This window comes from Myxocyprinus asiaticus, chromosome 3 (assembly GCF_019703515.2).
Source record: "Myxocyprinus asiaticus isolate MX2 ecotype Aquarium Trade chromosome 3, UBuf_Myxa_2, whole genome shotgun sequence".
NCBI lineage: Eukaryota > Metazoa > Chordata > Actinopteri > Cypriniformes > Catostomidae > Myxocyprinus > Myxocyprinus asiaticus.
In genome coordinates, this window is record NC_059346.1 from 5,764,265 (window position 1) to 5,792,173 (window position 27,909).

Below are 27,909 nucleotides of genomic sequence, written 5' to 3' on the forward strand. Positions count from 1 at the left end.
CACCAGCACACCTGTTACATTCTGATAACTGCTGCCACTCTGCAAATGTGCAAATGCTGAACTGATTCTGTCTCACCTGTTGACATAAAGGACATTTAAATTTAAATGGAGCTACCAGGTTTGAATGTTCAGGATTGGATCCAGTCTGTTGATGTGTTGTCCTCTCTGCTGCTGGACTCTGTGGGGAATATGGACTGTACAGATGACTGGGAGCTGTGTCTAAGATTACTGGAGAATCTGAGTTTGGATCTGATCGGTCAAGTGCAGTGTTTGCTGGAAGACAGAGCAGTTTGCATTCATTTTCTGGGCTCCTTGTGGGCAGAAGATCTCTCGGTCTGGGCTTTTCTGACCCTATAGTCAAGAACAATTTTGCATAATTTAAACAGAGTAAGAGAGGATGTTTTAGACTAGAGGATTCAAATGAAAAAACATTCTGACTGACTCTTTTGGAAAAAGAACATTTAAATGACTTCACAAGTTTGGCATATTATAATGTATTTATTTATTTTTTATTTTTTTTACTTTTTGCAAATATATATATTATAATTAGTTTTTTGTTTTTTATCATTTATGCCGTGTGGAACGCAGGATCTGTCTGCTTCCACCTTACTAAAGGTTTCACTGTAAATACGACAAAAAGACAACAAATGACGTAAAGAAACAGGGTTACTAAAAACTACATAACCCATAGTGCATCACGCGAACAGGAAGTAAACCGCTCAATGACGTGACGGGTCTAGAGGTTCTGTACACAAATATCAAGGGCTGCTTAAATTTTTTATCACGAGATGTAACCATTCTTTCATCGGACCTAGTGAACATTTTCTCCAGATATCTCCCTGATAGTCTGTATTAACGCGTAAGTTATTTCCTTACTTCTTTCTATAATATTTAATTGTCGATCTTAACAATAATTGTGGTGAAAAAGTCAACCTCCGGTAGCTGTGACCGAAACGCTATGTACTATAAATTACGCAACGATTACGTGTCATGAAATAAATGTAGCGACCGATTTTTCTTGTTATTCTGCCGAAATAACATTATATAAAACAACATCTTCAAAGCTATATACATTTTAAATAGTATGGCTCTTGTGTTTCAGGTAATACAACTTCCTTTATTCTGTAAAATTCTTTAGGGGTTGATTTAATGTAAAATACATATTTGAGGGAATACTTTTAAAAGTATTTTAAAACTTTTTTTTTTTAAAGAGTTGTATTACCCGATCAATCCATCAATCAATCAAATTTTATTCAAAGTTATAAATCATATAAATGTTAACTAAATTATTCATTTTTATTAACTCATTTACATTTATTCATTTGGTAGACGTTTTTATCCAAATATATATATATATATATATATATATATATATATATAATATTATTATTATTATTATTTATCCAAATATATATATATATATATATAATATTATTATTATTATTATTATTATTATTTATCCAAATATATATATATATATATATATATATATATATAATATTATTATTATTATTTATCCATATATATATATATATATATATATATAATATTATTATTATTATTATTATTATTTATCCAAATATATATATATTATTATTATTATTATTTATTTATTTACTTAATGAGTGAATGATTAAGTTCTCATGGAAAAGATGTGTTTTTAGCCGTTTTTTGAAGACAGAAAGTGAGTCTGCTTCACGAGTAGTTGGGAAGGTCATTCCACCAATGTGGTACAGTGAAACCGAAAAGTCCGGGAAAGTGATATCGGTGCCTCTTTGTGTTGGTACAACAAGGCGCCGCTCATTAGCTGACCGCAGGCTTCTGGTGGAAACGTAGTTCTGCAGAAATGATTTTAGGTATGCTGGAGCAGACCCAGTGACTTCTGTATGCCAGCATCATCCGGCAGCCAGTGAGCAGAGACAAGGAGTGGTGTAACATGCACTCTCTTTGGTTCGTTGAAGAGCAGATGTGCTGCTGCATTCTGGATCATTTGCAGGGGCCTGATTGAGCATGCAGGGAGGCCTGCAATGAGAGCATTACAGTAGTCCAGTCTAGTTGTGACAAGTGACTGAACAAGAAGTTATATGGCATGTTCAGAGAGGAAGGGTCTTCCTGATATTGAAAGATATTTGAGATGTGGTGTGTGAAATTTAGTTGGTTATCGATGGTTACCCCTAGATTTTTGACCGTTTTGGAAGGCGTTACTGTAGTTGAACCCAGCTGGTGATGTTGTGTTCAACAGCAGGGTTGGCTTGAAGGACGAGGAGCTCAGTCTTCATTGGGTTAAGTTGTAGGTGGTGTTCCTTCATCCAGGCCGAGATGTCTGCCAAACAGGCCGAGATTCAAGCAGTCACCGTGGTTTCGTTGGGCTGGAAAGACAAGTAGAGCTGTGTGTCATCGGCTTAGCAGTGGTAAGAGAACCCATGTGCTTGAATGATGGGTCCCAGTGATGTTGTGAATATAGAGAAGTGGCCCAAGCACTGAGCCCTGAGGTACCCCAGTAAGTAGCTGATGTGACTTGGACACTTCACCTCTCCAGGCTACCTAAAAGGAACTACCTGATTGTCATCCAGCAGCTTGTTCTGTGAAAGATAGGCAGAGATCTGATTGAAAACTGCCCTTTCAAGTGTTTTTACCATGAATGAGATGAGAGAGACAATCATTTTTATGATTTATTTTATTCAAATTTTTAAATCATAAAAATGATTAGTGAGTTAAAATTGTTATCTCAATCATTTTTATGATTTATAACTTAGAATAAAATTTGATTCATTGATCGGGTATACAACTTTCTTTTACTTTGTATTATGCATTTATGCCTATTAAAAAATTAGCATTTTTTATAATTATAATAATACATTTTTATTGTTATAATTGTTTTATAATTTTAATTTATTTTCAACTTTATTCAGTTGAATCTCACGAAACCTCTCAAGAAAATGTCATGTTATTTCTCATCCCAAAATCAAAGTAAAGAAATAAGAAGTAATATTTTGCTTATATAAAATCAAGCCTATTTTTTGACCATTGCACTTTTTTGCTTTGTGATATTATTTTCATGAGAATTAAGCCATTAACCCCCCTCATTCTCATTACCGTAATGCAGAAAAATAAATAACATGTATTAATTTACATTTACATATAAATGATATATTACTTAGATTGTATAGTATTTGCATATTGGATATTTGTTATAGAAAATATATTCTATTATGCAATCTATTATACAATATACAATTCTAAAATGAAATGGTCCTAAAAATAGGCTTAACTTTCTTTATGCAAAATATAGATTTTATTCTTTAGATTTTGGGGTTAAAGTTGACCCGGACATGTTTCGTGATATTTATTTATTATTATTTTGATTAAGTGACACACTGCCAATCCTGATATTAATGCTCCGATGAGCTTGTAATTATGACGTTGTTGTTGTGTGCACACAGCTCACTAATCTTGATGCCGTTTTCTGTGCCAATCTGACTGATTGAGAAAGAAAGAGAACACAGTAAGGATGAGTGGCATGGCGCTCGCGCTGGAGGTGGTGGTGGTATTCTTTCTCGCGCTCTTCCTCCTGCATCGCTATGGAGATTTCCGCAAACAGCAGCGAATGGTGCTGTTCGCCACCCTTCTCGCTTGGTTCCTGTGCTTCCTCATCGTCTTCATCCTTCCGCTAGACGTCAGCACGGTGAGACCCTGCACTTGTTCTTTGGTAACACAACAGGAGAAGCAGAATGTTAGCCTCAGTCACCATTCACTCTCATTGCATCTTGCATATTATGAAAGTGAATGGTGACTAAGACAGAAAGAAAGTCGTACAGGTTTGGAAGGCGAGTAAACGATGACGGAGTTAACATTTTTGGCTGAACTTAATCTTTATTGCATTGAACACATGCTCATACAGAGTGACTTACAAAAAGGCCTTTAGTTTCATGTGTGTTACTGACATGAACATATGGCAATCATGCAATTCACTATACAAATGCTAATTATTACAACCTCTTGTAAACCAGGATGTTTTGGTGTCATGGCCTCTCGATTAAGCCACTGTTCTCTTATTTTCAACTTCTGAAATGTTTTATCTTCTTTTGCTTCTGCAGACCATATATAACCAGTGTAAGATTGATAATCAGGTCCACCTGGTGACGAGCAACACTTTCAACCTTGATAATTCTTCCAACTCCTCTGTATTTCCAACACAAAGGTAAAGAAATGTGTTATTTTACTAAGTAAAGCCCTACAATTTGTTTAAGTGCTGTTGTACAAACAGTGCTAGGACTTTAATGTTTACTTTACTACTTTACAGTTTTATCCAGTTATGCTACATTAACTTTTCAACTTCACCCCACCACTTCTGATTATAGGGTACTGAAGGCTTGTCATAAGCCTTGGAGTTATATCCCAGATGGAATTCTGCCCGTGTTCTGGAGGGTGGTGTACTGGACATCACAGTTTCTAACATGGTGTGAAAGAAATTCAGTCACTGCTGTTTTTTTACAATATAAAGTCACTGCTGAATCAGGAAGTGCTACTAGCATTGGGGGATAATGGGATAGTTCACACAAAAATGAAAATTCTGTCATCATTTTATTCACACTCATGTCATTCTCAATTAATGTGAATTTGGAGGAATAACTTGCATGCTCTTTTTCTTATAATTAAAGTAAATGGGGACTGGGTCTGTCAAGCTTTAAAATGACAAAAACAAAAATCATAAAACTATCAAAAAAAGTCCTCCATATGACTCGTAGGCTATATTACAAAATTTAAGCCGTTATTCACTGATAACCTGACATCATACGTCTAATATTTAAAAGGATAGTTCACCCAAAAATAAAAATTCTCTCATCATTTACTCACCCTCATGCCATCCTAGATGTGTGTGACTTTCTTTCTTCTGCTGAACACAAACCAAGATTTTTAGAAGAATATCTCAGCTCTGTACGTCCATACAATGCAAGTGAATGGTGATCAGGCCTTTGAAATAGGGCTGCAACTAATGATTATTTTGATAATCGACTAATCTAACGATTATTAGAACGATTATTCAACTATTCGGGCAGTTATTGCAACGATCATTAGCTCTTAATAAAAATACTTTTTATTAAGTTTAATTCAGTAACAAATTCACTGCAAAAAATCCTATAGTTATCAAGTGTTTTTGTCTTGTTTTCCATTTAAAATTGTCTAAAAATCCTTAAAGCAAGATACATTGACTTGAGAGGCAACATATAAGATATTTAGACTTGCTTTAAGAGAATGTATCTTAAATATGTGTATTTTTTCACTTGGTTATACTTCTGCGAGTGCAGTAAAGACAAAATATACTTATAATCAAGATCTATTCTCTAAAAGCAAGTCTAAATATCGTATATGCTGCTTCTCAGGTGAATGCATCTTTTTTTTTTTTATTACTTTTTTCTTCTGCAGTATAGCTGCTAAAGTAAATGTACATTGTTTTTAAGGAGTTTTAGATATTTATATTGGAAAACAAGCCAAAACAAAAACAAATCAAAAACGTATTTTGTTGCAGTGTATAATGGGGCGAAGACTCTCTCATCTTTCTGTTCACTTCAATCCATCTTTAAAACAAAAAACAAACTCTCTCTTATGAATAAAGCTGCGTATTGCCAATTTTCTTCACGATAAGAAATGCAGAGTGACACACACATTCTGATTCAATAAGTCTTGAGCCATCATGTTATAATCTAGCTGCATTAAGCACGCGCTCTAGAGGGATGAGTGTCCCCGCGTCAGCCGTTTGAAATGACATCAAACGGCTGTTCGACAATGAAAATGTTTATCGACAATTTCAATAACGTCGACTAATCATTTCAGCCCTACTTTGAAGGTCCAAAAAGCACATAAAGACAGCATAAAAGTAATCCATAAGACTCCAGTGGTTTAATCCATGTCTTCAGAATGATATGATAGGTGTGGGTGAGAAACGGATCAATATATAAGTCCTTTTTTACTATAAATTCTCCTCCCTGCCCAGTAGGTGGCAATATGCACAAATAATGCAAATCGGCAAAAAAGAAGAAGAATGTGAAAGAGAGGATAGTAAAAAATGACTTCAGTATTGATCTGTTTCTCACGCACATCTATCATATCACTTCTGAAGATATGGATTTAACCACTGGAGTCATATGGATTACTTTTATGCTGTCTTTATGTGCATTTTGGACCTTTTTGGAGTTCTGGCCACCATTCACTTGCATTGTATGGAACTACAGAGCTGAAATATTCTTGTAAAAATCTTCGTTTGTCTACAGCAGAAGAAAGAAAGTCATTCACAGCTGGTATGGCATGAGGGCGAGTAAACGATGAGAATTTTTATTTTCAGGTGAACTATCCCTTTAAATTCTCACACAAAGTTATTGTGTGGCTTTAGAAGACTAATATATTGCGAACAAGTCATATGGGCAACTGTTATTGTACTTTTCTCTGCCATTTTGGAGCTTGACAGCACCAGTCCCCTTTCTGGTGATCAGCCAGGATATTCTTCAGAAATTCATCTTTTGTGTTCCACGGAAGAAATTAAGTCAAACATTTTTTAAACAACATGAGGGCGAGTAAATGATGAAGGCTTTTCCTTTTTGGTTGAGCTATTTTATATATATATAGTTTGTAAACGTTATAACAACTGTGATTGTTTTGTTTCTGTGTGTGTAGGCTCTTGATTCCCTTCATGCAGTCGTATGCACGATCAGGTGGTTTCTCTATCTCAGGGAAGATAAAAACAGCCCTGATAGAAAACGCCATTTATTATGGCACATACCTGCTTATCTTCTGCTCTCTGCTCATCTACGTGGCCGTCAGTCCGCAGTGGCACCTCTCCTGGTCTGTGTCCTGTCCTCTTCTCTCCACATCAACCAATCAAAACACTCCAAATACATTTAATTTGTAGGCCAATGGTTTTTCACATCTCCCTTCCCTAGCTAACATAACTAAATGTGTTTTAGGTATGACTTGCGAACAATTGGCATTACAGCAGCCAATACCTGGGGGCTGTTTTTGCTGGTGCTGTTGCTAGGATACGGCCTAGTGGAAATCCCGCGCTCTTATTGGAGGGCATCATGCCACGGGCAACTGCTGGCAAAGACGTATTTTAAAGCAGCAAAACTGATGACAGAGAAAGCAGACGCCGAGGAAAACCTGGAGGATGTCATGGAGGTGAGAAAGGGTCAGAGTGTGAGGAGTAGAGTACTTCTACTTAGAAACACCCCGCTGTTATATCTTTAATGCATCCTTTATTAAAGTTCGAATAATAAGGAAAGCAGGTCATGTAAATAAGTGCAAACTCCGAAACTGGCATATCTCTGTGCAGTCAGCACCGCTTCTATGAGTCACGTCAAGTGTCAAGCACCCGGCCGATGTACACTCTGGTGCGGGCACGCTCTTCCCTTGCGCACACTTGCTCCAGTTAGATTATAAAGTGATGGCTCGCCACAAAGTGAATCATAATACATATGTGTTGTGGTGTGTATCTTATTGTGAAGAAAATCAGCGATATGCAGCTCTATTAAGAAGAGAGAGTTTGTTTTTTGAGAGTTAAAGATGGATCGAAGTGAACACAAAGGGTTGTCTTCCCCCATTATATACACTGCAACAAAATACTTTTTTGATTTGTTGTTTTGGCTTGTTTTCCAATATGAATATCTAAAACTCCTTTAAAATAAAGTACATTTACTTGAGGAGCTATACTGCAGAAGAAAAATGTGTTGTCTGAGAATGTTGAATATATTAAATATAAAAAAATAAATCAAGATACATTTACCTGAAGCAACGTACTGTATGAGATATTTAGACTTGCTTTCAGAGAATATGTCTTTAATTATATTTTGTCTTTACTGCACTGGCAGTAAGTGTAAAAAATACACTTATATACAAAATTCACTTATTCAAGATACATTCTCTGAAAGCAAGTCTAAATATATGTTGTTTATCAGGTAAATTGATCTTGTTTTAAGGATTTTTAGATATTTTTTTAAATGGAAAACAAGACAAAAACACTTGATTACAATAGGATTCTTTGCAGTGAATTTTTTTACTGAATTAAACTCAAGTCATTTTTTCCCTTTAATTCAGTTAATGTCATTTAGATGTATTTTTAAAAGATGATTTTGTCCTCTTTATGAGTAGTAAGCACATTTATTACAACCTTTTAAGTCAAGGTACAAGCTGAATAATCGGTTTAGAGGTAATGATTAATCGTTGCAATAATCGCCCGAATAGTTGAATAATCGTTCCAATAATCGGTAGATTAGTTAATTTATCAAAATAATCGTTAGTTGCAGTCCTATTCCTAAATCTCATTGGAATTTACGCATATTCAAACATGGTGAGGCAAGATGTGTCACGGCAGGTTTGGCGTCATTGACTCCAAACACCGTTGGTTCTGGCATGTGTCGTTACTAAACACGACATGCCAAGTTTCATGGCCAATATCTAGAGAGCAGGGTGGCCAATGGCCAGTTAAATATATGTTTATTATTTAATGATAGGACATCAGATCTAATAAAAGTTACTGAATTTTTAAATATTTATTCAAATTTCCATTTTCAGATTGTTGGTAGATTTTGGAACTGACACGAGGGAACTTACTCTATAAACTGGCCAAGCAGACATGGTTGACGCCAGTAGTCACAAAATAGTGAAATATCAGTGATATATCGACCCATCACCACTCTAAATGTGTATATTGAGCCTGCATGCATTATCGTACCAAAAAATAAAAAGATACTTGCATCTCTTCTCTTTTACAGGATGTCAGAACAGTAAATGAGACTATCAAATACAACCACCCTCTGAGGAAATGCATTGACACGATTCTGAGAAAGGTATGTTTGGTTTGCTGTATTCAGCGTTATTGTGCATTTGTAAAATATGTACAATAAAGTAGATAAAATATTGAAAATATTCTGTTGCATTAACACCTGTGTGTCATTTTCAGTGTCCTGTAGAGTACCAGGAAAAGTTGGGCAGGAACATGGACGATTATGAGGACTTTGATGACAAGGGAAACCCTTATCCTAGTAAAAAAAGTTTAGTCAAACTGCATAAACGGGTAAACATATATAATATTTGTTGCATCCATATTTAATATTAGGGCTGTCAATTTAAAATATTCATTTAATTAATGAATTATATATAAAAAAATGATCTGTTAAAAAGAATACGCAATTAACTAGAGGTCGACCGATAGTGGATTTTGCCGATACAGGTAACTAAGGTAGTGGAAAAGGCCGAAAACCGATTATTCGGCCGATAGTTTTTGAAATTTTGAAATATTAAGTCTTTCCTTACTGTGACGGGCACAGACACAGAGGGTTCAACCACAATCCTAAAAATAACCAGAAAAATGTCAGAGTTGGTGCATAACACAGAACGTTTTTTTAACTTTAAGCAAGCCCAAAACACATCAGGGACTCTTATTTTGAAATGATGGAGGATTTGCTCACGTTACAATGCTTTATATGTAAGTATTTACCAAATTAAGCTTTTTATAGCCTATATTTTCACCAGCTAAAGGGTTTTGCATTTATATATATTTGACCAGATGAGGTTTAATGAGGAATAAGGTTTATTATTATTTACAAGATTTGAAGTTGGAGATACGATTTATGTCATGACCGGGCACGTCTCCAAATAGTCGCATTTTTCTTGCCCTTGCTTAAATTTTATACACTTGATTATCTTATCAAAATAAAATATGCATCGAAGTGAGGATAAAAACAAGGATGTATATTGTCAATGATTTTTTAAATGTTTTTATTTTCTCCCCTTTTTCTCCCCAATTCTGGAATGCCCAATTCCCACTACTTACTAGGTCCTCGTGGTGGCGCAGTTACTCACCTCAATCCGGGTGGCAGAAAACAAGTCTCAGTTGCCTCCGCTTCTGAGACCGTCAATCCGTGCATCTTATCACGTGGCTCGTTGTGCATGACACCGCAGAGACTCCCAGCACGTAGAGGCACACTCTATTCTCCGCGATCCACGCTCAACTTACCACGCGCCCCATTGAGAGCGAGAACCACTAATTGTGATCACGAGGAGGTTATCCCATGTGACTACCCTCCCTAGAAACCAGGCCAATTTTGTTGCTTAGGAGACCTGGCTGGAGTGTCACTCAGCACACCGTGGATTCGAACTCGCGATTCCAGGGGTGGTAGTCAGCGTCAGTACTCGCTGAGCTACCCAGGCCCTGAATATTGTCAATGATAAAAGATTTAGATACAGCAAATCCACACGTTATTGTTTTTATTTTACTTCTAAAGGCTGCTATTATATTGTATTCTAACTGTAGAATCCTCCAGCAATGGCTACAGAGGAACATGGAGGAATAATAAAAATAATAAAATTAAAAAAAAGGCATCAGTGTTGGGTAAGTTACTTAAAAAATAGTAATCCACTGCAAATTACTAATTATTTCTCTAAAATTGTAATCAGATTACTTTACTACTTCGTTGAAAAATTTATCACATTACTAATTACTTTTATTTTAATTTACTTTCTAAAACACTTTTTCGCTCAACAGATTCAAAATAATGTCTAAATTTCTTCCCTGGTTATTGTTGCACACAAGTCATACACTCAGCACCTCTCATTTCTCCTTCACAATGACTCGTTACGGGGCCATAATTAATGTATTCTAAATAAATAATATATTAGAAATTAGCATAACCTTGTAATGTACTCAAAAGTATTTTAATTAAAAGTCAGTATCTGTAATTGATTACATGAATTTAAAATGTAATGCATTACACTACTTTTTTAACTAAAAATAATTAATTACTGTAACTAATTACTTTGTAATTGGATTACACCCAACACTGATCGGCATTGATTTTTGCAGATAACCCATAGTCCCAAAAAGCAACAATCGGCACCGATTAATCTGTAAAACCGATATATCGGTCTACTCTACAAATAACTATACCCCTTCACCCATATGGAAACTTCGTAATAAGGGATACTCTTACCATTGAAGCAACTCAAGCATGAAGTAGCAGTACTTTTTGTAATGTCTATTCAGTGGTTTCTGCCACGTAATGTAATCTCTTTGAATTATCTTCTGGGGGCTTTCCTTTGTAAATGATGATAAATGCAATTAATTGGGATTAATTTGATTAATTAATACAAATATTATGTCATTCATTCATTTTTTTTAATAGATTAACAGCCCTAACATTCATTTAAAGCACCAAATAATCAAATATCCTTGAGGTACACTTTTTTATTTAGTTAAAAATATGTCTTTAAATACACCTTATTATGTCAAAACATGTTTCTATATTTAGACTCATGCATTTGTATTCTCCCCTTAGGTGATCTATGCTGTCCAGAGGCATAACCGCACGCATGTGCAGTGGCAGATTCTATTGGACGAGGCTTTTCACTTAGAGGATGTAGCCAAAAATGAGACAAGCTTGACTCACCAGTTCATTCACAGCTTCCCCACTGCCGAACCACCTGGATGGATCAGCAAGTACCTGTACACTCCCATTGTGGGTGAGAATACCTGTGAATATCTCCACACAACTGTTGTGGATTACAGTACCTTTCTGTTCTTACTACAATAGCACCTTTATTCACACCTACTGTAAGTACATGGAACCTGTAATCCCTCTACGACGTGAAGGCCCAAGCGAAAAATAATTGGATCGGTTGTGAATTATATGGGTCCATTTCAAGACATCGTGTAGATTCACTAAACAGTTGCGCAACTTTTGCATATAGTATTTCAGCGCAAAAACCTGCATCTTATTAGTGATGGGTCGTTCATGAACGATTCGTTCATTTTGAACAAATCTTTTATGTGACTCAGAAGAACGAGTAGTCTCAGATTCGTTCTGATTCGTTCATTTTGTGTTGGCTGCGCATGTGCATTGTGCAACCTCCGTTTGTTTGTTACGTGAAAACCGCATAAGTGCTGTAGAGGAAACAGAAATGATTAGTTCACCTCTCCAGTCTTCTGGTCCGAGTCGTTTGTGCTTTTGTCACGTGACAGCCGTATACGCTATGCATTGCTCACATAGGAAACAGAAATTATTAGTTCACCTCTCGAGTCTTTTGGTCCGAGTCGTTCGTTCTTTTGTCACGTGACAACTGTATACGCTATGCAGTGACAAAAGAACGAATGACTCCGACAAGAAGATCCCAGAGGTGAACTAATCATTTCTGTTTCTTATAATTTGTCCTTGGCTGCATTATTAATTTTTCCTTATTGGGACTATAATCAAAGTTTCCGTAAGTAGACGTGTTGGGGGGGATTTGGCTATTGAAAATATAACATTTTAATTTAATTCTGCTCAAATGAACGAAATGACTTGAATAAAGATTCGTTCATTTTGCTGAACGAGACTCAAAGATTCAAGTCAGTAAAATGATCAGATCTTCCCATCACTACATCTTATTCATTAACCACCCACAATCTATTTTAGCAGGCGCAATCAGCACTGAAATTGCGCTGCGTCTTGAGTATTTAAAAGAAGTCATTCCTTTTGGCGCAAACGCACTCCTTTCTGTGTAAATTAGGCTCATTGTATATTGCGCTTCATTCACAAAACATTTAGATTGCGCTATTAACGCAAATAAAAGTAGGTGGTAAAATGGAGTGGTGGTGGCGTAGTGGACTAAAGCATGGAACTGGTAAGTGGAAGGTTGTTGGTTCAATCCCTACAGCCACCACCATTGTGTCCTTGAGCAAGACACTTAACTCCAGGTTGCTCCAGGGGGATTGTCCCTGTAATCAGGGCACTGTAAGTTGCTTTGGATAAAAGCGTCTGCCAAATGCATAAATGTAAATGTAAAATGAATTTTATTTAAAAGAGATGTTTGAGAACATTTTCAATTCATCAAACACTGATCAAATATGGAGAAGTGCGTTATAGCTCGGCATATAGCCTATCCAGATGCACTGTGTAGTCAAGCACACTTTTTCGGCATGTTTAAGAGATGATTTAGGTGTCTGAATCACTGTGGACATTCAGTGGTCTGCAGCGTGCTAATAAATAGTGCATTTACCGGGCACAATGTATTCATAGTGAATGTGGTAACCCCTCAGTTATAGTATTGTTTTGAGAGCATAAACCAACAAAAAAGCAGACCATGTCGGGGTTTCCCAATAATGTTGCAACTTAAGCATTTACGATCATCTTAACTAATGTCGCTCGTTATTTTAAGATGGAATAACGGCTGTTTCCCAAACCAGCACGCAAATCGCTCGTTAAAGTATATTTAAGTGTTAAGGGAGCTGTCCGATCCAAAGGTGCTGAAACTTTGGCAGGTATGTCCAGGAGTTTGTCTTCTCAAAATGAAAATAATGTGGAAAAACTGACAAGCATGGAAGTTGTTTGTAACCTTGTCAAATCGCCGAAATTGATTAACTATTACAGAATGTAATTATAGAAATAGTAATGGCTTTAGTAAGACAGGGTTTCAAATAGTTCTCAACTTCATAGAGATTAATGAAAGTGACGCAAGAAATGCATGTAACATGAATGCACGTGAAAATGATTTTTGCAGTGTTCTTGTGTGCATTTGATAACCTTAAATGTATTTGATCTCTTCGACACAACCTTTTCCTTCAACGGTGTTTTGTTTGGGTGTTATCTTTTTTCTTTTTTTTTCTTTTTTTTTTGAAAACCAGACTGTTCCTGAAAAAATGTACATTTTACTAAAACTGTGTATTTAGGGCGATATTGCCATATCCATTGTTTTCTTATCAAATATCAGGCAACTATGACAAGACACTCTATAGTGTTTAGTGTTCTGTTGATGTTTGGTCATTTTCAGCACACATGATGACCTACCCATGACCTTAAAGAACTTAGTCACACAATGAATGAGTGTGTGTGTAGAGTAAAGAGATGTATTCAGCGCATTTTTTTGTTTTTCAGAACAAACGATTGCAGTATTTTTTTGTATAGGTGTTTTACTCATGACTTCATCTCTCTCTGTGTCCTGTAGAGTGGTATTGGGAGTGTGTATTCCGGCGCTGGTGTTATCGTGTGCTGGCTGTGGTTTTGTGTCTCTTCTCTGCAGCAGTGGTCTGGTCTGAGTGCACTTTCTTCAGCACACAGCCCATTCTGTCTCTCTTCGCTGTCTTCATCCAGCTTGCAGAGAGAGACTACAACTACGTTTATATAGAGGTGGGAGAGTATTACATAAGCACAATTAAACACATTCACTTATAGGTCATCCAGTGGACTAGAGTGCTCTGAACATGGACTGTCAGTTCGACTGGTTGTGTTTGAGGCTGTACGGTCTTGCTACTGGAGCCTTAAAGACAAAAAAAAAAAAAAAAAATGGTTTAATGAGCACTGTTATCTTTAAGTTGTATTTTTGCCATTTTGTACCATTATTGGAGGGGTAAGTAGAGAGGGAGAGAGGAAATGATCGGGAAAGGACTTAGAGTCTAGACTCAAACTTGTTACTGCACCATATGTCAGAGCACTGTCCTGCATTGACATATTTCCTGTTGAAACAGGAAGTTTGGGTGGGACATCCCTTTGGAAAGATCCCTTTTTTTAAATAGCCAAATCATCAGTCTTGCAGTATTTGAAAACTGCAACACTCCAAGTGAAAAGTAAAAAAAAAAAAAAACGGGTATCGTATTAACTTTATTATTGGTGAATACTGAAAAGTACGGTTGTCCCAGTACCGATACTGGTATCGGAATCGGGTCCAACACCGCGCTCATGTACTTGTACTTGTATAAATGGTCCGATACCATCTAACGTATGAATGTCATAACGTAAACATTCAGCACACAAATTAAAATCACGTCATGTCCTAGTGAGATTATTTAACAGCAAAAGCTGCATTTTAATGAGATAAATATACTGTATCATTTGCATATACAGTGTTTTAAATGTGAGTACTTATGAATGTGTGGATTCGGTGTTGTGCTGATATAAAGACACAAAATGCATATACCTTTTTAGAGCTCCTTGACTAATACATGGAAAACACCATCATGAGCATCGCCAGCTCTGTTTGTAGCAGATGACAGCAGGCAGAGTGCTAATTCACCTTTCAGCATGAGGCACATAAAAAAATAAATAAATAAAAAAAAAAAAAAGGGGGCAGTGGTGGCTCAGCAGTTAAGGCTCTGGGTTACTGATCAGAAGGTTGGGGTTCAAGCCCCAGCACCGCCAAGATGCCACTGTTGGGCCCTTGAGCAAGGCCCTTGACCCTATCTGCTCCAGGGGCGTCATATCATGGCTGACCCTGCACTCTAACCCCAGCTTAGCTGGGATATGTGAAAAAAAAAAAAAAGAATTTCACTGTATATGTGCAAATGTATAATGTGTGATAAATAAATAAAATTATAATTAATTAAAAAAATTACTACAGGTTTATTTCATTAAATACCAGCCTTTTGCGGTTTAATAATCACTTTGAGTCACGTAGTGACCGGCTTTTCCAGAGATGGAAGCTACCGTCATAACCATCAAAGCTCAGTTTAATTAAGGGAAAAAAGTACGACAGAAATAGATCACTACAATATAGTCAGGGTTAGGGAGTAACGAAATACACGTAACGGGATTACGTATTTAAAATACAAAATATTAGTAACTGTATTCCACTACAGTTACAATTTTAATAATTGGTAATTAGAATACAGTTACATTCAAAAAGTATTTTGATTACTAAAGAGATTACTTTGCATATTATTGTTATTTGTTTCATTTAATATTTAGTCCTTTCAGATGGAAAACATTTATACATATAAATGATGCGATCCAAAGTGCATTTGAACAGCGGTGAAACACTTTCTTATGATGTGTTACATTCATACGAGCAGACAGAGAAGTAAGCTTGGAGCAGAAGAAATAGAAATAAACCTTGTGTAAATTGTCATATGAACAGTTAGCTTTATGCTAAGCTTAAATGCTATTTCTAGCTATTTTACATGCACCTGTTACCAGGCACGATCATATTTTTTTTTTATCAAGAAAATCCACGTTAGGTGTCTGGGTAGCTCAGTGAGTATTGATGCTAACTACCACCCCTGGAGTCGTGAGTTCGAATCCAGGGTGTGCTGAGTGACTCCAGCCAGGTCTCCTAAGCAACCAAATTGGGGGATCTTGGAGATCGACGATGGTCAGAGTGATCGCCAACAGCTGATGCCTTTGACCATGTCAAGACGATATTAGGCTCGTTTTCCCAATAATCTATTAAATTATTATTATTATTATCAAATTAATATTACAGGTAATTTGCCCGTAGACACTCGCATGAAGAAACTCACTTTATTATATTATTAAGAACAGATGACAGAAAAACCGTCTATGCGCATTTATGACACACTGATACAGAGGCGTGCAGTCTCGTGGAACACGCATGTAAAAGGTTCTCACTCTTTCTTTGTTTCAGTGTTCTGATTTTTTTAATTTTTTTTTTATTGTTATTTTTTTTCTCAAGAAGTATCGTCTATTAGTGCTGCAAATGATCTCCGACATCTCAGCTCAGGAGGTGCTTTGAGTATTTCCACAGAGCATCTGTGATTAAAACATAAAAGAATACAAAAACACCTCGAACCATGATTTATATTTCAGTGATTATTATCATCATTATAATTATTATTTTTACATTTATAATTGTTTTTATGTCTTTGTTTGTGCAAGTAATTTTCCGCCATGATTTTTAGACGAATTCTTGCCTGACGGTAAATGGAAAGCTGGTTATTTATATACATATTATTCTTTTATCACTTTATTATTTATTTATTTGCTTTTTCGTTTCATTTGGAGAGCAGTTTGAATTTAGAAATGTATTCAAGTTTTTTAAATTGAATTAATTTAATTTTCAATGCAAAATCACTAAAGCAAGAATATTCACCGATCCCTCAGCCCGGGGTTTGCTGATGTAATTGGATATTACGATATATATATATATATAATATCGTGAAGGAGGGAACAAAACAAATTGATTCACACACGATGTATTTTCCCGGACAACGAAATACCCGACCGGTAGAGAATGCACAGATGAAGTAGGTTCTTTGCCAGAGAGATGTTCACAACTGTAGTAAAGCCATCTTTCAAGAAGTTGAACAACATACATTTTAAATGCACTTATTATTTTTTTCCAGTTTCATTTTAACTTTTAGTTAAAATAAATAAAGTTCAAAGTTTGAAATCAAGGTGTTTTGCTTTATTGTGTAGGCTTAACCCTAACCCTGCTTAATGAAAATGACATCATAGTACCACCTAGCGTCCAACCAGCGGTAATACCGGTGTTCGTCGGTTTCCTGTGGAGTTTTTTTTTTTTTCCTATGACCAACTGACCAATCAAAACTTGGTCGACCAAGACTATTCTCATTGACTAACGTTTGGTCGACTATCAGGGGGCAGCCCTAGTAACCTCCTCGTGGTCGCGATTAGGGGTTCTCGCTCTCAATGGGGTGCATGGTAAGTTGTGTGTGTATTGCGGAGAGTAGCATGAGTCTCCACATGCTGTGAGTCTCCGCGGTGTCATGCACAGCGAGCCACATGACAAGATACGTGGATTGACGTCTCAGAAGCGGAGGCAACTGAGACTTGTCCTCCGCCAACCGGACTGACGCGAGTAACCGCGCCACCACGAGGACCTACTAAGTGGGAATTGGGCATTCCAGAATGGGGAGAAAACGTATGATCCACGTTAGATCATAATTTCTTTTTTCTAGTAAGTCCTTTGATATTAGGGCAAAAATTCTTATTCTTGACAATAATTTTTGTATTGTTTTTCTGTATACGTTTTCGGTCCGTTTTCCTGGGAGAGAAAGATTGTAAATATGTACTATGTGTACTGAAAGGGAATTTTGTAAACAATTATGAGTACACTAGCATATGATGACTTAAGAGCAAACACACGTGGTCTAATGCCACAAAACTCTTGTTTTCATGGGGTCTTTACGGTGTGTTCACACAGACAGTGGTTAAATTCCTTTACAGTCCATGTTCAAACATTCGTTCATAGAATCATTCTTTCTACAAAATTGGTATTTCTCTAAAATGTTATTTTCCTTCGTCCACTAGATGGCGTGCTTTATCACCATATTCTTCCTGTGTTACTGCGTCTACTCCACTGTGTTCCGAATCCGAGTCTTTAACTATTACTACCTGGCTCCTCACCATCAGACGGACGCCTACAGTCTTCAGTTCAGCGGCATGTATGAAACATAATATGACTGTTTAAAAAAATAAATAAATAAATAAGAATCTCTGTTGTTTTGATGTGTTGCTGTATCTCTATTTTGTTTTGTTTTAATTCTGTTTGTTCTGCAGGTTATTTTGTCGTTTGACGCCTCCGCTGTGTCTGAATTTTCTGGGAGTGATTCACATGGATTCCACCATCTCACACCAGCAGAGACAGCAGACAGCGTACACATCAGTAAGTCACACACAAACACATCACACTGACCAATAAATATGGAGTACACTGGTACCCTGACATATGTGGTGGTGGCGTAGTGGGCTAAAGCACATAACTTGTAATCAGAAGGTTGCTGGTTCAATCATCACAGCCATCACCATTGTGTCCTTTAGCAAGGCACTTAACTCCAGGTTGCTCCAGGGGGACTGTCCCTGTAATAAGTGCACTGTAAGTCACTTTGGATAAAAGCGTCTGCCAAGTGCGTAAATGTAAAAATGTATATACTTCCTTTTCTTAAATATTTAAGAAATGAAAGTCAATCAAAGGAACCATGATTTAATTTGCTTATCTTTTATTTATACAGTATAATAATAATAATTAGTATATAACAGCAATATTTACCTACTTGTATATATCTACATCTGTTTTCATTCAAATGTCTCTCTCTCTCTCTCTCTCTGTTAGATAATGGGGTCCATGCAGGTCCTGTCTTTCATCGCCAATGGATTTTATATCTACTACCCCATGCTCATTGTTTTGCTCTGCATTGCAACTTACTTCAGGTTAGAATTAACTCAAATGTAGATTCTCCCATATTTGGCTCTCAAATATTCAAAATACTGTTTGTTAATAACTCTTAAAGTCTCTTAAAGGAATATTCCAGCTTCAATACAAGTTAAGCTCAATCGACAGCATTTGTGGCATAATATTGTTTACTATAAAAATAAATTTTGACTTGCCCCTCCTTTTTTTGAGAAAGGCAGAAATCTGTGTTCCAGTGAGACACTTACAATGGAAGTGAATGGGGCCAATTTTTGGAGGGTTTAAAGGCAGAAATGTGAAGCTTATAATTTTGTAAAAGCACTTTCTTTTAATTCTTCTTATTTGAGCTGTAAAGTTGTTTAAATGGTAATTTTTACAGGTTTAGGGTTTGTTGAAATTACATTGTCATGGTACAGAAGCTGTAAAATTGGCTATAACTTTACACAGAAATGGTTAGTAAGCGATTTTATGACACTAAAATCATGTTAACACAGATATAATGTACGTCTTGTGGCTACTTTTGAAACTGTGAGTATTTTTTTAGGTTTATAAATGCCTCTCTGGAACCCAGATTTTTGCCTTTTTTGAAAAAAAGTCTAGATTAATAGTATTAATTATTAATTAAAAGTAATTATTACTATGCCACAAGCGCTGTTGATTGAGCTTAACTTGTATTGAATCCGGACAATTCCTTGAAGTGTTGATGTTCTCTCTCATGCTTTTTCTAGTTTGGGTACACGCTGTCTGAATTTGCTGGGCTTTCAGCAGTTTATGGGGGAGAATTATCTGACCTCTGACCTTGTGGACGAGGGGAGAGAACTAATTCGTAGAGGTACGACAGATTCCCTCCTTTCGTTCCTATTACTCCACTGTTCTCAGAGTTGTGATCTTCGTTTATTTTCTAAACTCTTTCGTCCTGTCTTCAGAGAGGAGGAAACGGCAGAGAACAGAAGATGGAGAAAGCAGGCGAAGAGTGAGTTTGTCTCCATTCTCATTCAAATGTAATGATGAGAATAGAGTGCCATCAGTGTGCTGATAATCATTAATTCCTTCATGATTTCTGCCAGGATTGGAGGGAGCGCTATACTGACCAAAGGGAGAGATACGGAGGCAGGAATAGAAGTGCATACTCAGAGCTGAAGGAGGCAGACAGTTTCAGCACAGATACTGTCAAAGGTGAGGATGATTACTCACAATGTGTCTTATTCACCATCTGTTTAAAGTAACAAAAATTACGTCAGTTATAACTTGGGATTTGATTGTATGCACAGAAAAATCGATATGTTTCCGAAAGGTTATGTACCCTCAAATTGACCCCATTTATCTGAAGTACTGACAAGCCCCATCTGCCATTAGACATTTTTGCATCTATTCAAGTGTAAACACTAGGAATGTTAATAAATAATTGATGATCGATTATTCTACATTAATAATTTGATGGATTAAACTTATCGATGGTCGATGAATCAATTTCAGCACAAATGCGTTCAGTAATCTCGCCAGTAGATAAAGACTGTCAGTACTAGAGGTGGTACTGCCACTTGCGCACTGCATGTCACGTCCTGTCAGATTTGGCAACACAGAATAAAAAACACAGCTTGTAAAGATGAAGCAGGGGTCAAAGTAATAGTAGAGCATTTCTCTATGGATGAACATTAGTGTGTTAAAGTACAACATGACAAGTATTGTTGATCCGCCGGTCTCCCTGTATCATCCACACTACAATCACATCAGTTCTCGCCGGGAGAGCATGCAGGTACATTCACCTGAATTCTCACTGTCACCATTGTAGAGGAATGTTATTAAATGTATTCACCCGGTGTGTTTTAAAATAGTAAGGCCTGAAATATCCCAGAATCTACAACGTGATGTTTTAATGAACTCGAACCTGTATCTTCTATATAAGTTATTAAAAGCAGTAATACATTAATAGTAAATTAAACAATTCACAAATTCATAATAAACACAGCCTGAATGTATTAAATACACTGAAGTAAAAAAATAAAAAGAGGGAAATACCAATAAGTGTATTTAAATAAATGAATTCATTAAAACTTCAATCAAATGAAAGTATAAGGCAAAATGTTGTTCACTAGGGTTACAAATTGTAAGAAATTTTCCTAATCAACAATTGTTAACTTTAATGAATTAAAACTGATTAATCATTAACAATAATACACTATAAGTGTATTTCTTAAACAACCATGTCGGAAGACGTATCCTGTGTTCGTGGAAAAGATGTTACTGTGTTTCAAAAGGGACAAATTATTGGCCTGCATCAAGCAAAGAAAACAACTAAGGAGATTGCTGAAGTCACTGGAATTGTGTTAAGAACTGTCCAACGCATTATTAAAACCTGGAAGGATAGTGGTGAACCGTCAGCTTCATGGAAGGAATGTGGTTGGAGATCACTAAAACGCTGGAAGTCACATCGTAAAAAATTGACAGTAGATCTCACGGCTGTGTTTAATAGTGAAAGTAAGAGCATTTCCACATGCACAATGGGATGAGAACTTACAGGATTGGGACTAAACAGCTGTGTGGCCACAAGAAATCCACTTGTTAGTGCGGCTATCAGAAAAAAAAATAATAATTCAGTTTGCTTGGGAGCACAAAGATTGGACTTTGGAGCAATGGAAATAGGTCATGTGGTCTGATGAGTCCAGATTTACCCTATTCCAAAGTGATGGGCGCAACAGGGTAAGAAGAGAATCGCATGAAGTGATGCACCTGTCATGTATAGTGCCCACTGTACAAGCCTCTGGAGGCAGTGTTATGATCTGGGGTTGCTTCATTTGGTCAGCTCGAGGCTCAGCAACGTTATGTAGCAATAAAATGAAGTCAGCTGACTACCTGAATGTACTGAATGACCAGGTTATCCCATCAATGGATTTTCTTCCCTGACGGCACGGGCATATTCCAGGACGACAATGCCAAGATTCATCAGGCTCAAATTGTGAAAGAGTGGTTCAGGGAGCATGAGGAATCATTTTTATACATGAATTGGCCACCACAGAATCCTGACCCCATTGAAAGTCTTTGGGATGTGCTGGAGAAGACTTTATGGAGTGGTTCGACTCTTCCGTCATCAATACGAGATCTCGGCAAAAAATGAATGCATGTCTGAATGGAAATAAATGTTGTGACATTGCATAAGGTTGTCGAAACTATGCCACAGGGCTAAAGGCGGTCCAATGAAATAATAGAGTATGCAACTTTTTGGCCAGGCAGTGTATTTTTCTTCAGTCAGAGCTTGATTTTATACCAAGTTTGATTTTTGACTGACCAACCATTCTGCAAAAAATCTTGCTGTGCGTGCGAGTGCAAGGATACGTCTGCAGAAAGTGACGAATGGCTTTACGGGTGAGGTTGTGCAGAAAGCCATGATATGGAGATTGTTTGGCCGTGTATTATGTTAATTACTAACTAGTAGCGCACGCTCCCTCATTTAGAAAAATCCGGATTGAACAACACTGGTGTCTGAAAATAACTATTTCAATCTGGGCCGATGTTTGCATCCTGGAATTGATTTTCAGGGTCATTTTGTACCTTTATGGGGAAATATTTTTCTTAACACATTGTGCCATTTATTTATGCAAAATACTTTTGAAATTGAAATGGTTACAACAGTGTCTAAATCCTTAACTAGATAGGTCTAGAAAAGAATATTATGAAAAATATATATTTTTTTACACAAGTGGATCTTGTACACAGTTGAATGAGACCCACTGTCCCTAAAACAACAGAGTAACTGTTTACCTCCAGCTTTACATTTACTGGGAAGTACTCCTGCAAAATGCTTTGGGCACTTATGTTATTATTAAGATTTAGACGAAGAACACTGAGTTTATTTGTGTGTGGCAGCTCCATCTCGAAGAGATCGTAGCGACAAGGCTGAGTTACTAAAGGATGTTGAACCACTGGACTTCAATGCAGATGAACCATTGGAGACAGAAAATAGGAGGTCAGTTTTAAAGCTCACAAAATATTATTTAGTTATTATTGGAAGCTTGGATTCTTCCAATTGTTGACTGCTTCAAGCATGTGATGCCAGTCACTTTTAAGCTGCTTTTCTTCCATTGGGCCGAACGGTTCAGAGCACGTTGAGTAGCTGTTCCAGTAGCATTTCCACTTGATAATGGTAAGCTACAGGTGATTTAAAAACTGTTACCGGCCCGGATTTCTCAGCACAGTTAGCTAATCGTGAGAACCTCGCTTGTGGAACGGCTTTAGTGACGTGGCGACTCACGATTGATCACTTGCTCAATCATTCCAAACCTTAACCATGTTGTTAAGCCTGGAATGGTACAGAACGGCACAATTCAGCAGCATTAAATATTCAGCCCGATGGTGGAAAAGCAGCTTCAGTGTAGTGATGGTTTATGCTGCATCTTATGACTCCGGTTATTTTAGAATCCTTTGTCAGGAAATCAGTCTTTTGAACTTGCAGAGATTTCAGTTGTGACATTTTTTCACAAGGAATATTCTGGGTTCAATACAAGTTCAGCTTAATCGACTGCATTTGTGGCATAAAATTTATTACCACCAAAAAGAATATTATGAAAAGTGGAGTGGAGTGGCGTAGTGGGCTAAAGCACATAACTCGATCCCCACCGCCATCAACATTGTGTCCTTGAGCAAGGCACTTAACTCCAGGTTGCTCCAGGGGGATTGTTCCTGTAATAAGTGCACTGTAAGTCGCTTTGGATAAAAGCATCTGCCAAATGCATAAATGTAAATGTAAAAAGAACTGAGGTTGCAGACAGTGAGGCACTTACAATGGAAGTGAATGTGTTCACTCATGTATTACTTGAGCAGTAAAGTTGTTTTAATCGTCATTTTTACAGTTGTTTTAGGGTTTGTTGAATTACATCATCGTCTAAATTAATATGCATGTAAACATGATTGTATTGTGATAAAATCACTAACCTTTTCTGTGTTATGTCTTGTGGTTATACTTTAGAATTTTAATGTCCAAAAATTGGTCCCATTCACTTCCATTGTAAGTGCCTCTCTGTAACCCAGATTTGTGCTTTTTTTTATTTTTTATTTCCCTTTTCTCCCCAATTTGGAATGCCCAATTCCCAATGCGCTCTTAAGTGCTCATGGTGGCGTAGTGACTAGCCTCAATCCAGGTGGCGGAGGACAAATCTCAGTTGCCTCCGCGTCTGAGACGTCAGTCTGCGCATCTTATCATGTGGCTTGTTGAGCGCATTACCGCGGAGACGTAGTGCGTGTGGAGGCTTCAGGCTATTCTCCGCGGCATCCACGCACAACTCACTACGCACCCCACCGAGAGTGAGAACCACATTATAGTGGTCACGAGGAGGTTACCCCATGTGTCTCTACCTCCCTAGCAACCGGTCCAGTTTTGCTGCTTAGGCGACATGGCTGGAGTCACTCAGCATGCCCTGTGATTTTTGCTTTTTTTTAAAGAAAAAGAGGGATGAGTAAGTTTTGTAGTAATCAACATTATGCCACAAATGCTGTTGGTTGAGCTTAACTTGTGTTGAACCCAGAATAATCCTTTAACAGAGGTCGCTCATAACTGATAGATGTTTATGTCTCTCTGTAGGTACGCTGGAGGGCATTATCTCTCTACCTCTGCATCTCGTGCCTGCATCTTTGATGATGTATGAAAGCAAAGAAAACAAGGAAGTGAAACTGTTTGCACTTTTTAACTTTATACTCTTCCTGAAGTGACAGTGACGGACTGCAGCTGTAAAGGTTCTGTGTGTTGGGGGGGGGGGGGGGGGTATTATGCTATAAATGTGGACATTCTTGTGTCCCCATAATTCAAATAACTAAACTATGTTTTTTTTTGAAAATGTAAAAATGCAGAAAGATTTTTGTGAGGGTTAGGTTTAGAGGTAGGGTTAGGTTTAGGGGATAGAATCTATAGTTCGTACAGAATAAAAATCAATATGTCTATGGAGAGTCCTCATAAGGATAGCCGCACCAACGTGTGTGTGTACGTGTGCGTTTACTGCGTGGTAGTTCACCCCAAAAACCCATAATATTATAATAATTTTGTTGCAAACCCATATGACTTTATTTCTTTCATTGAACACAAAAAGAGATGTTAGGTGGGATGTTTATGCTGCTCTTTTCCATACAACAAAAGTCAATGTGGATGGACACTGTCCAGCTCCAGTAATGTAAAAAAAACAAAAAGCACCATAAAAGTTGACTGTTAAGACCCCCTCTCTGCCATAGCTCTCAAATCACATTCAAGTTCACAAATGGCAGCAGGTTTCTCGCATGTCTCCTGACAGATCATGTCAAGACAGGAGATTTAAGAACTGCGACAGAGGGGAAGATTTTCCGTGACTAACAACTTAAATTTCTGTTTGTTTGTCACACAAAGCTATCGTATGGCTCAGTGTCAGAAACGTTTGCATTAATGAGTAATAAAAGAAAATTAAAAAATACCTGGTATTAAGATGCCTTTTGGGTGTTCCGATCACATGGGGTCAGGTGAGACACATCGCTGTTTACACCTGGTCACTTAAATGTGTCTCCTGTAACCACTTATGATCAGATTTGGAGGGGAGGGTCTCTGTTTCATGATGACATACATCAATCACTACGTAAGTGTTACTGCATGATATTAAAGCGCAACAAAGTCAGAAAAGACAAAGAAAGCGCGAAAAAACGGTGTGCTGTTTCTCCCAGATGCGGTTGAAATGTAATCTAAGCACAAATGTCAAGCAGAATTATCCGTTGTTTTATTGGATTACCTGTATAAAAGGGGCTTCGGGTGTTTGTGCTTCTCATTTGTGTTGATATCAGACACACTAAAAAAGATCTGTGAAGTTCTTGTGCTTGTGTATGTATCTGTTTTTGTTTTGTTTTTCTCAATCGGACGGTTATTTCCTTTTAAAGCCGCTCGTACCCGACAAAGTTTGAACTCTTGTTTTAGCTCAGCAATTGATTGACAGGTGAGGGGTGGTGCTTCACTGCTGCCCGGACGCATACAGGACACATTAGTGTTTACACCTCAAATGCAATCTGGTCACATGCGTTTTTGACCACATTCGTATGTGGTTTCTGTTATCCTATCACAAAACGGTTTAGACCCCCTTTAAATGTGTATTTAGCACTGACCACATGTGAACGGATCACCCGAAATGCATCTTTATACCAGGTGGAAACAGGGTTCTATGACAGCATATAATTGTTTTTACAATTTAAAACAAACTGTCTCATTCATTTATATCATATGTCAATTTAATCAATTCTTTAATTCCTATTGTTGAGAATGTATTACCTTTTACTCTAAGAGTTAAATAACTCACATCTTATGCCTTTTGTATAAATAAGAAAATAGTAAAATATTAACAATATTAATTGTTACTAATAAAAAACAGAAGAATTCATTAAAACCCACATTTTGAATTTTGTGGGCATTTTTGGCACAAGCCCCCCTTCATATCTTACCCTGGAATGGCTTCAATTAACTTGAAATGTAGCGCACAAGTCATATGGACTGCTTTTGAAACCTGACAGCCCGACGTCAATAAATGCTTTCATTGTATTAAAAAAGCGCAGCGTGAACATTCTTTAAAATTTCTCCTTTTAAGTTCCACTGAAGAAAAAAATTCACATAAGTTTGGAGTGATATGAGGGTGAGTAAATGATGACGGAAATTTCATTTTTGGGTGAACTATCCCTTAACCTCTCATTGCTCCCTTTAATTCCGGATGAAGCCAAAATACCAAACACTGCATGCACAGACGTAATGTATGCAGTGCTCACTTCAAAGCAATGATGGTTGTTTTTTTGTTTAGTTTTTTGTAAAAGTGATCATTATTACAGGTTGTGGCTGAAAAGGGAAATAAATAAGGGATGCATTCTTTTGGAATTATTTTTTGAAAGTTTAAATATTATATCTAGAAAATGTAATAGAATGTAAAGGCCTAAATTAAAAAGGGAATATTGTCAGGATATGGGTCAACCAGATTCATGAGGGTTCAATAGTGCCTGTACTGTTTTTCATACTCTGACCTGTGTGCCCTGCTTTGACCTCTGACTTTTCAACCTCAGGATGATAACTTGTTTGACCAGTAAATCATTTACAACAGAAAAGTCTCTCCATTTTTCTTATGAGTATTTTATATAATCGTTCAGTGTTTAAAAAGATGATTCACCCCAAAATGAAAAATATTGAATCATTTACTCACCCTTGTGTAATTTTAAACCTGTATAACTTCATTTCTTCCATGTTACACAAAAGGAGATTTTTGGCAGAACATATAGTCAGTCACCATTCACTTTCATTGCATGGAATAAAAAGAACCATAAAAGTGAATGGTGACTGAGGCTATTAATCCATAACATTCTGCCTAACTTTTGTGTTCCATGGAACAAAGAAAGTCGTACAGGTTTGTAACGACATGAGTGTGAGTAAATGCTGACAGAATTTTTCTTTTAGGTGAACTATCCCTTCAATAGATCAGATTCTAAAGTTACCAAGGAAAATATAAATAAAAAAATGTCTCATCCTGGTTTAACCATTCAGCTCTTATTTGTACTGTAAACATGAGTCTCTTATTTGATGATCAAACAATGCAAAATGTCTGAATGCATATAAAAAAAATGTATTTTACTGTTTTACTGTGTCATGTATGTCCTATTTATTAAAATGTCTTTCCATGTCTGTTTCCCTGAATTGATATTAAATAATTTCTCACTGCTACTGAATGATGTTGAAGGATGATTTGTGCATTATTGGGGGTGACACACATTTTTTGTTTGGGTTTTCTGTAATACCTCAAAAATACCTGACATTTAAAAGCATTCATCAGTGAACTCTATTTTAGGACTACTAATTACTTTATATACACTCAAAAATCCTGGTTCCTGACCCAGAGAATGAACTGTTCATTTAAGTGAGCTGTTAAATTATATAAATAAATAAATAAATATATATAAAATAATTTTTTCAATTACCAGGGACAATAGCAACACCTATATGCACTGGGAATATACTCAGTTATG

General features: G+C 36.8%; 1 protein-coding gene across 4 annotated transcripts; it reads left to right on the top strand.

The window, feature by feature from the left end:
- Window positions 1–721: 721 nt before the first annotated feature.
- Window positions 722–27,580, top strand: LOC127426520 (G-protein coupled receptor-associated protein LMBRD2B-like). Of its 4 annotated transcripts, XM_051673389.1 has the most exons (19): window positions 730–859; window positions 2,243–2,411; window positions 3,444–3,685; window positions 4,098–4,201; window positions 4,362–4,460; window positions 6,673–6,840; window positions 6,963–7,173; window positions 8,766–8,840; window positions 8,954–9,067; window positions 11,328–11,511; window positions 13,972–14,153; window positions 18,030–18,163; window positions 18,279–18,384; window positions 18,832–18,929; window positions 19,638–19,741; window positions 19,836–19,882; window positions 19,977–20,085; window positions 22,774–22,873; window positions 24,485–27,580. In XM_051673389.1, exons 3-19 carry the CDS (start codon window positions 3,512–3,514, stop codon window positions 24,546–24,548), a joined length of 2,073 nt encoding a protein of 690 aa, XP_051529349.1. In that variant the 5' UTR covers window positions 730–859; window positions 2,243–2,411; window positions 3,444–3,511; the 3' UTR covers window positions 24,549–27,580. The 4 variants fall into 4 exon arrangements, with proteins under 4 accessions (XP_051529361.1, XP_051529353.1, XP_051529369.1 ...); XM_051673401.1 differs by lacking the exon at window positions 2,243–2,411 and having other exon boundaries at window positions 722–859; window positions 3,476–3,685; XM_051673393.1 differs by lacking the exon at window positions 2,243–2,411 and having other exon boundaries at window positions 725–859.
- The last annotated feature ends 329 nt before the right edge of the window (window positions 27,581–27,909 follow it).